Source organism: Amphiura filiformis, chromosome 1, assembly GCF_039555335.1.
Source record: "Amphiura filiformis chromosome 1, Afil_fr2py, whole genome shotgun sequence".
In the NCBI taxonomy this organism is placed as follows: Eukaryota; Metazoa; Echinodermata; class Ophiuroidea; order Amphilepidida; family Amphiuridae; genus Amphiura; species Amphiura filiformis.
The window spans coordinates 1,657,842-1,667,596 of NC_092628.1; the positions used below are offsets into that span (position 1 = coordinate 1,657,842).

Consider the following 9,755-nt stretch of genomic DNA (forward strand, 5'->3'; position numbering starts at 1 on the left):
TCTTTGTTCTTCAAACCATTTGCTTTAACCTTTCTTCTTTGATCAGCCAATTTGAAGACCTCTTCTGTGAGCCAGGGTTTTTTCTTGCTCTTACATCTGGGAAGAGTCCCTTGAGCTGTTTCTGTCACTGCTTTCTTGATGTTTTGCCACAGTTCTTCTGGAGTAGATTCTTCGGAGTTAGTCTCCATTAGACTCTGGAACTGGTTCTTAACTTCCACTCTGTATTGGTCATTGATCTTGCTTACATCAAATCTGGCTGGTTTTCGCTGTCGCTTGATCCTCCTCTTTTTAGTTTCATTTTCATGGTAGATATCAGAAGTTGGTGATCAGATCCACAGTCCGCTCCTGGGAGGGTCTTCGCAGATATGAAACTAGATTTCCATCTTCTTTGTACCAAGATGTAATCAATCTGATTTCTGGTGCTTTGATCTGGTGATGACCAGGTATATAGTCGTCTTGGGTGTTGTTTGAAGTATGTGTTGATGATTGCAAATTTGTTCTCTTGGCAAAAGTCAACAAGCATCTCTCCCCTCTCATTTTGTTCTCCTAAGCCATTACTGCCCATCACATATTTATTGGTACTCCTTGCTCCAACTTTAGCATTGAAGTCACCTGTGACGACAAGAATGTCTCTCTTGTGAATGCTGTCTATGGCCTGTTGTAGCTGGTCATAGAATTGTTGGATTTCTTCATCACTTGATGCAGAGGTGGGTGCGTATGCCTGGATTACTGACATATTCATTGGGTTGCCTTGGATACGAATGGTAATGATTCTTTCATTTATCGGGGGGGAATATCAATTAGGGGGTCTAAAAACGAGGTCATTTCTACCTTAAGATGGAAGAACCATCCGTGATTTTGGTATAAATCAATCCCATTTCATTTGTTTCGTTTCGTTTCGGCGAATATAAAAAGCCTGTGGTACTTATGATCTTTTGTGAAGTTAAGGCCTCATGATAATTGTAGGCTATTAGGCGGCACACTTGATGGCTCAAGGGGGGGGGGGCGATTGTGCACTATCCTTGTCTATAATACCTTGGTTATTATTAGACCTGTTAGTTATCTCATATCCCTGGTTATTTTAATCAAATCATATTAACTAACAAGGGCTCTTTTTGGATCGACTGATAACTGAAGGACCCAAACTTTTTTTTTTTTTTTCATTTCTGATACTAGTTTGAAAATCCGGGAATGTGTAAACATTGTGGCTCGAGCTATAAACACCCCATTCAACAGTATGATCATGGCGACGAACAGGTAGCTTCTGTTTTGATAACTCTTGGGTGTGAGAAGCGTTTAGAATGACCTATGCACCATGAAAAAGTTGCTACTTCCGGTAATACAGCACACAATTTATCCTCGTGTGAGTGCAAATATCTTGCGCCCATATCCTACGGTTGAGAAGTATATTGATGTGCGGTACATACAATACGGTTAGAGTTTTTAGTAAACAAGTGGTAGTGGAGAATAAACTATTTTGGGAGCAAAGACAAAAGTTCCCGATTAAATCATTTTTACCCTGTAACTTTGGTTTGATAATATACATATGTATACCGGTTTTATTTCGAGAGAGAGACCGTGCAATTTAATCGTTGAGCTTACCTTGGCGGAAATATGATGTTCTTATTGCCCATTTTATTTTCCCATTAGGCGAAGGCGCAAAGAAAATAATTAAATATCCAGACCTAACGCTAAATACGGTGCCTCCGCTTAATGCCTTGCCTTCACGCCCCCCACCACCACCACCCAACCTTCCCACGCTCTGGCTATTCTACTGTTTGCAAAACATTAATGCATGCATTTATGGGGTAATTTTTCAGGGTTCATTTCTTGGTTTTTTTTTCAGTTATATCTGATAGAGATATAATGGATGTGGTAATGGAATCTAACCTTCGGCACGCTGAGCTAAAAAAGCTCTTTCATGAACTTGGTATTAAGGAATCTGATATTGAGAATGCTGTATATGGCACAGGTGTAAAAGATTTCCAGCTCGAGGCTGTTAGTGTATTACAATGCTGGCGAAGATCTAATGGAAAGAAGGCGACAAGGGCGGCACTCCTGGATGCTATTTCTAAATGTGGCTTTGCTGGACCAAAGGAGACGCTTGAAAAGAAATGGAACATTGTTTTCCAAGGCAAGTGCTTCACCAATATAAAGTAGATTGATTGATTTTATTTGGTACTATAAGAATAACATACAAATTACACTACATATACAGTATTATTATAACAAAATAAAATATATTGCACATCAAAATTGTATAACGAAATTACAAATCAACACAAGTGTAGCCCAGGTTTACCCGTGACAAAAATACATAAAACTTAATAATAGAACAGCACAACTTGACAATAGGTTATATTTGCTTCTTATTTATTTGAAACCTAAAAGGGGAAAGAACACATAATTATGGATTAACGGAATTAAAATCAGGTAATTGAATCAAACGGTATGTAATCTGGACATAAAAATCGTCATGACACATTTATTACTTGAATATTGACTTGTAGAAACGCTCTTTAACATTCAGGACTGTCCGATTAACGGAATACCAAGAACCCTGCCTGGAGAAGTCCGTTAGCTTTACTAAGATGCGATTCGCGAGTAAACAGTCAAACAATATGTGAGCCTTGTTGTTTAAGTAACCGCGTGCTACGGAATTCCGATTTAGCGAATATCCATGGCGAATGTTATCAAATGTATCACTGCATCATAATGTAACCACATCCATGGATCAACCATTAAAAACAGCTTCATTGCTGTATACCAAGAACTGCGCTTGGGGAAGAAGATCCATCATAGAAGCTCCACAATTCACAGCATTACAGGATAATAAGCAGAGGGTTAAAATAAAAGAGTCATGTTGTCTTGTAGTTGCCGGTAATCTATAAAGAGAAAAGAAGCACAACTACATAATAATACTAAATACATTATCAGTTAACACTATTCAAGTAACAGTTCCATTCTGCAGCCCAATATATCTCACAAAGTAATTTCCAAAAGTAAAACATGCCAGTGGAGATTGACCATTTCGCCACTTGCGCAATTAAATAACTTCTTCACATTACAAATAATCACAAAATCAAAATAATAGACTGCAAAACAGAAAAGTTATCTATTCTAACATGCACATAAACTATTCATTGAAAAGATCTAGTATTTAAGATCTACCAGGTTCACTGGAAAAGTTAAAGCCTATTATCATTCACTCATATTCGAACCGTATCTCATTATAATTATCCTTACTGATATTAATTATCTCAAGTTCTTAATTTACCACAATTCATTAAATGAAAATATCATAAAACCAATATTATCTTATATCACCAATCACTAAGTTATTTTAACACAGATTATTTATGTAACCAATTCAACTTCATAACAATATTTACTATTTTTCATGTAAACACAAACTTTCTAACTGCTATAAGTATTTTGAAACTAAACTTTATGGTCAATCACAAAAACATAAGAAACAATTGCATTCCTGTTATAAATTTATGAAGCCTAGGGTGAACCAAAGTAAGCTTGAAAACAAGTTGACATATTTATTTACTATGCAAACATATAACATCTACTTATGCTGAGGATTTAGAATCACCCTGTAAGTTAATCAAAATGACCATGGCCAAGTTCAAAGATCACTATAACCAGATGGCCAAAACAGGTGAGAGCACCTATTCCCACACAAAATTGTACTCATCAGCAGAAAACCTTGCAATTACTTATTTGTACAAGAATAGTGAAAAATACTATGCATGGCAATATAACAATGATCTTTTATCAAAAGCAGACTTTCAATATAATCCAAATTAAATCTCATCATTAATTAAATACGATTTTGATTTAAACTTTTGATCCAAACACAAGGAATTAATTCCTACCTCGGAATTTTCAGATGGTACTCCATCTTTCATCAGCGAGTGAGTGACTGTATCAGGTCGTGATTTTCTTGACCTTTGACCTGATAACAGACTCGTAGACTCCTGAAAGCTTGAACCGGCCCCGTCTTTGTTGAGAGATGGTTGGTTGGCTTTGATATGAACTGCTTCTTTAACTCCACGTTGGAACCACCTGCTGTCTCTGTCAAGTATGCGGACCTTATCCAAGTCCACAAAATGTCCCGGAGACTCAATGTGAATGTGGTTTGAGACCTCTGATGCTGTACTACTGGGTCTCCTGTGTTCATTGAAACGTGTTTTCAGAGAGCGTTCAGTTTCGCCAATATAGGCTTCGTTGCACTGTCCGGTACCGGTAACAGTTTTGCCCTGGCAAGGGATGTAATATACCGGACCTGTAATGTCCTTCTTATCTGTCTTGTCCTTGGGTGACACGAGGATTTGTCTAAGTGTGCGGGTCGGTTTGAAGAAAACGCTAACACCGTAGTTGCTAAAAGTCCTTCTAATGGCTTCAGAAGTGCCTTTGATATAGGGAGAACTACGTGACCTTTGTTTGGGCGTTTATCGCCCACGTCTCTCGTTTTGTGAGTTTTTGGTTCTGTAGCTTTATCGAGAGCCCATTTGGGGTAACCGCATTTGACTAAAGCATTGTTCACATGTGTTTTCTCGTCTTCGCGATCCTGGAGGTTAGTGACCACGGTGTCGGCCCTATGGTACAAAGTTCGGATGACTCCAAGTTTGTGATCAATGGGGTGATTAGACGAGAAATTGAGATATTGATCGGTGTGTGTGCTTTTGCGGTAAATGGTGACTTTGATGGATCTGTCAGGTTGGATTACGGTGAGAGTGTCTAGAAAAGCAAGCGAGTCGTTTTCCTCTCCTTCGGTGGTGAATTTGATGTCCTTGTCCAGCGAATTTAGATGGTCGGTAAATTCTTGCGAGTGACACTTCTTAAGTTTGCAATGGGTGTCATCTACATAGCGAAACCACCACCGAGGGGGGTGGGGTGCTGTCGCAATAGCTCTCTGTTCAAGGTCTTCCATGTAAATGTCGCACAGTATCGGAGAAAGCGGAAGGCCCATGGCCGCACCGTGTAACTGTTCATAATAGTCTCCATTGTAAATAAAATACTGTTTCAGACAGGTTTCACAGAGTCTAACTATCTGGTCAGGTGTTAATTCAGTTCTATCACCGAGGGCGCTATCCTGTTCCAGGCGAGAACGTACAATCCGAAGTGCTTTGTCCACAGGGACAGATGTAAATAAGGCACTGACGTCATACGATCTCAACTCCTCATCCTCCTCTACTCTTTGATCTTGGATAAGTTCAACAAATTGCTGCGAGTTAGAAATATGATGTTTGGTTTTTCCGACAAGAGGTGACAAAATGTCCGCGACTAATTTGAAACAGTTATAAGTGATGGAGCCAATGCAACTGACAATTGGGCGCAATGGAGTGTTCAATTTGTGCACCTTGGGTAGTCCATAAAACTTAGGGGAATTTTCAGCAGTTGGGTACAACTTCCGATACTCGACCCTGTTTATGGCACCTTCATTTTCAATGTCCTGCAGAACAGACACAAGATTTTTCTTGTATCTGGAGGTAGGATCACGTTTTCCTAACTTTTTGTATGTGTTGGTATCCCCAAGCAAAGCTTCACACTTTTGGTGATATTCAGTGGTGTCCAAAATCACACATAAACGGCCTTTATCGGCAGGTAAAATACGAATGGATTGATCTTTTCTTAGGTCCTGAAGCGCTTTCCTTTCGTCTTTGCTAATGTTCGAATCAATTTTCTTAGGTTTACTTACGAGATTCACAACTTTGGAACGCAATTCATTCGCTTGAGTCTCGGGTAGCTTTCAGGAGTCTACGAGTCTGTTATCAGGTCAAAGGTCAAGAAAATCACGACCTGATACAGTCACTCACTCGCTGATGAAAGATGGAGTACCATCTGAAAATTCCGAAGTAGGAATTAATTCCTTGTGTTTGGATCAAAAGTTTAAATCAAAATCATGATTTATACCAACACAGATGAACTTTCATGAACATTAATTAAATACATTAATTAGATAATTTAAAACAAAAATGCTAAACAATGAGATCTGAACAAAGTGTGAAAAATAATAACTCTTTTGCATTTCAACACAAAATCTAGAACAAGTCTAGTCAGGGCACTATGCCCTACTTCAAGTGTATATGTAGAATTCAGTAGGATCCACATAATCACAGTATCATCAATTTCCGTAATATTGAGCCATTGCATAGGGGATACTCAAGTCAAATTCGAGATGACAAGAGAAGAATAATTATAATCTATCTTCCATTTGGGTGGAAGATTATACCTACACCAAGAGTAACTTCGTCAAGCCATATCTTGAGTCTCAAATACTACAATAATCTTTGCATGTTACGTACCATACATCAAAAAATCTAACATGTTCTTACATCGTATGTGTAATCATATGTTTATCGGCTTCACTTACATAAAGCATATCAAATCATAAAAAATTCATTCGACGCACCTACATGGGAGTACGTCCCAATTTCCTAAATACAATTACTTAGAAAATAGAGAAAATCATATAATTCTACTAAACTCACCTATAAAGAGCCAGTTTCATTCTGAAGTCATGTCACAGATGAAACAAGAAGATAATTTTCAGCATGATGACACATTCCATCATGAGTTATCAAAACAATATATGGGTTGGTACTTTTTTGTCATTTCAGTGCTTGCTTGCATCTCATGGTTAAAACTTATAAATCCTAATTTCCTGATGTGATCTTATTTGATGTTGCCTGGCTGCCAGGTAGTGCCAAAAGTGGGCAGTGGAGGTTCAAAGGTTCAAGATCAAGTTTCCAAAAAATAACAACTGAACTATAGAGGGCAATATTTCAGGGGGTTACACAAGTACCAAGGATAGCCCAAAAAGCTTATTTCCATTGGGGTCCTTTACAAGCAAGAGAAATATATGAACAAACTGCCATACAAAAACAAGAACAGAGACAACGTGCACAAAGGACGCAAAAAGCAGAAATGTGAGACCAGCTCAAACTCTAAAAATCAAATGGACCCTTGATCAGCTAAAAACTGTTTGACAGATTGTTTGTACAATTTAAAATCATTTATGTTCTTGATTTCATTTGGCAATGAGTTCCAATGATGAATTGCACTATTAAAGAAAGTGAGGCTATTTTGGCCCTTGGAGTGAGGAACCTTAAAGTTGAATGGACTACCCCTGGTACTGTAATTACGAAGAGATGATACTCTAGTAAAATGCATTTTCATATATTCAGGAAAATTTTAAAAACATGACTAAGTTTTAATTGAACTACTCTGTCTTGACTTGATAGCTTACAAAGTAACGCAGATGTTATAAACACGCCTATAGCTTCAGAACTAATAATTGATTTAACAATATTTTGTCCGATAAGTGATTGATTTCGGAATGCAATCATTCATTATGATAAGAAAAATAAAAGTAAAAAAAAATATGATAGTAATAAATAAAAGTCAATTTAAACCAGCCTAGATATTGTAAGTCTTTCTATCATATCGATCCTATGCATGCGATATGCGTAGAGAAGTGTATAATATAGAGAAGTGTATATATCACTCAAGTGTCTATTCTCAGGGTATTCTTTTGTTATATCGGTGGAAATATTTCGATGCTATATATTTTTCACAGTGAAGGCTATTTCCAAAACTGAATCACGCTTTCAACTGTAGATTGCCTTGTTCGACTTCTCTGCTCGTGACTATTGCACTGCGAAATTTAAAAAACTTCTTTTGTATAATTTGATCAAAGTAACTTCAAACCTGCTTTTTATTATAACAAACTAAATTGAGAACCGAAACGGTGTGCTACAAATTTTAACTTTCCAACAAAGGGTATAGACAAAGAGATCGATAATGACGTCACTCAAGAGCTTAGGCAGGAAAGTGGAAACCACATGACCAAAACCAAAACCAAAACCAAACTAAAACTCAATATTTGAAATGATCGCTTTGTAGGACAATACAAAAAAGGAGAAAGCAGTCACTTGGCGTGGATTTTTCAAGGGCACACATTCGAAAACACTAGGCGTGGTTTTTGAGAGGGCACACATTTGAAAAAAAAATACGATGAACCCGTTTTTGATCTCGTAAAAATTACGGCGTAAAAGGGATGCAAACGAAGGATTTTCAAACCTATTCTAACAATTTGTATAAACATACAAATATAATGTAAAGCTATATCCAACGCACCATCATTTCTCTTACTGGGATATTTTATTGCTGAGAAAACTTTTAAAGTACAACTTTATACGTCTTTTATACGTTTCTTGTAGTATACTTAAGGGTAATTTTTATATTTTTAGTTTCTGCTAGTCGTTCAGAAACGAAATTGCAAGGGATTATGTGAGTTGATCCGTAACTTGATTTCATTGTCAAGTTTTAAGTACCAAATCAGCTTATTTCAATAGAGGTGGATGCCTGCTGTCAAGATTATGGACCACCCACAGTGTGTGGAACACCGGTGTTTTAGTGGTCTAGCACCCATCTTGCTTATGTCCTCTACCTATAGTTGTTAAAGTGGTTCACATTAATGTGAAAAAGTGCCAATCCGAATGAAAAGTTCCCCCTTTTTTTGTAAAAAACGTTGAAAATCAGCCCCAGCTTTTTATTATAATAAACTAAATTGAGAACCGAAACGGTTTGCTACAAATTTTAACTTTCCAACAAAGGGTATAGACAAAGAGATCGATAATGACGTCACTCAAGAGCTTAGGCAGGAAAATTGGAAACCACATGACCAAAACCAAACCAAACTGAAACTCAATATTTGAAATGATCGCTTTGTAGCACAATACAAAAAAGGAGAAAGCAGTCACTTGGCGTGGATTTTTCAAGGGCACACATTCGAAAACACTAGGCGTGGTTTTTGAGAGGGCACACATTTGAAAAAAAAAATACGATGAACCGTTTTGATCTCGTAAAAATTACGGCTTAAAAGGGATGCAAACGAAGGATTTTCAAACCTATTCTAACAATTTGTATAAACATACAAATATAATGTAAAGCTATATCCAACGCACCATCATTTCTCTTACTGGGATATTTTATTGCTGAGAAAACTTTTAAAGTACAACTTTATACGTCTTTTATACGTTTCTTGTAGTATACTTAAGGTTAATACACACCTATGACGTCGCGCTATTGTTTTACCGCTCCATTATTTTCCACGAATGGAGCGATGATCACAATAACACGCCATTCGTAAATGCCTTGCTCTTTTCTCTGAAAAGCAAATACTTTTCAGGGAAAAAGTACTGGCATTTACGAATGTAGTGTTAATATCAATTGCACTTTTGAAAAGCAAGTATTTGCGAAAAGTGCGGTATTGTTATCATCACTTCATTCATGCAAAACAATGATACTGTGGCGGAATTGTATTTTCAATAATCCTACCCTTGTTATCAATAACATATTACCTGATATCAACTATCATGGCTGTTTGTTTACATCTGGCAGTTTGTTGACATTTGACAATCACAGCCCGTGGGCTATCAATTATTTTTGCTCAGACAGCTCGTCGCGGATTTGTTTGTTTTTCGCATTACTGGGAGAGTCTCGTTATGTAGATGTATGCGTGCATGAGCAGCGGTCTGTGTTACAGTATTAATGAACCAATGTACCGTGTGAACTTATGCCTAAGGGATCGTGGTTATTTTGACATGCGGCTGTGTTGAACTATGTGACCTTCGAGAGATTTAAATTGGGAGATGGCAGGATGAATTCTGGAGGAAGATTTTCTTCGATAAATTGAACATTTTGCGCAGTCATTTAGAGAGATTTGTCGTCTTCGCTGC

At 37.4% G+C, this 9,755-nt stretch overlaps 2 protein-coding genes across 2 annotated transcripts; both read right to left on the bottom strand.

The window, feature by feature from the left end:
- Positions 1 to 241: 241 nt before the first annotated feature.
- LOC140169049 (craniofacial development protein 2-like) lies at positions 242 to 736 on the bottom strand. The gene has a single exon (XM_072192334.1). The coding sequence runs from the start codon at positions 734 to 736 to the stop codon at positions 242 to 244; it is 495 nt and encodes a 164-aa protein (XP_072048435.1).
- Positions 737 to 2,734: 1,998 nt separating this feature from the next.
- Positions 2,735 to 6,523, bottom strand: LOC140169061 (uncharacterized). The gene is made up of 3 exons (XM_072192343.1): positions 6,504 to 6,523; positions 4,290 to 5,675; positions 2,735 to 2,885 (listed from the first exon to the last, which is right to left on the bottom strand). The coding sequence occupies exons 1-3, from the start codon at positions 6,521 to 6,523 to the stop codon at positions 2,735 to 2,737; spliced, it is 1,557 nt and encodes a 518-aa protein (XP_072048444.1).
- Positions 6,524 to 9,755: the final 3,232 nt, after the last annotated feature.

Coding starts and splice junctions, on each gene's coding strand:
- LOC140169049 (XM_072192334.1), bottom strand. CDS start 736: ATGTCAGTAATCCAGGCATACGCACCCACCTCTGCATCAAGTGATGAA.
- LOC140169061 (XM_072192343.1), bottom strand. CDS start 6,523: ATGAAACTGGCTCTTTATAG. Junction 5,676..6,503: donor ATGAAACTGGCTCTTTATAG/GTGAGTTTAGTA, acceptor TTCGAACATTAG/CAAAGACGAAAGGAAAGCGC. Junction 2,886..4,289: donor AGAAGGACATTACAGGTCCG/GTATATTACATC, acceptor TTCTCTTTATAG/ATTACCGGCAACTACAAGAC.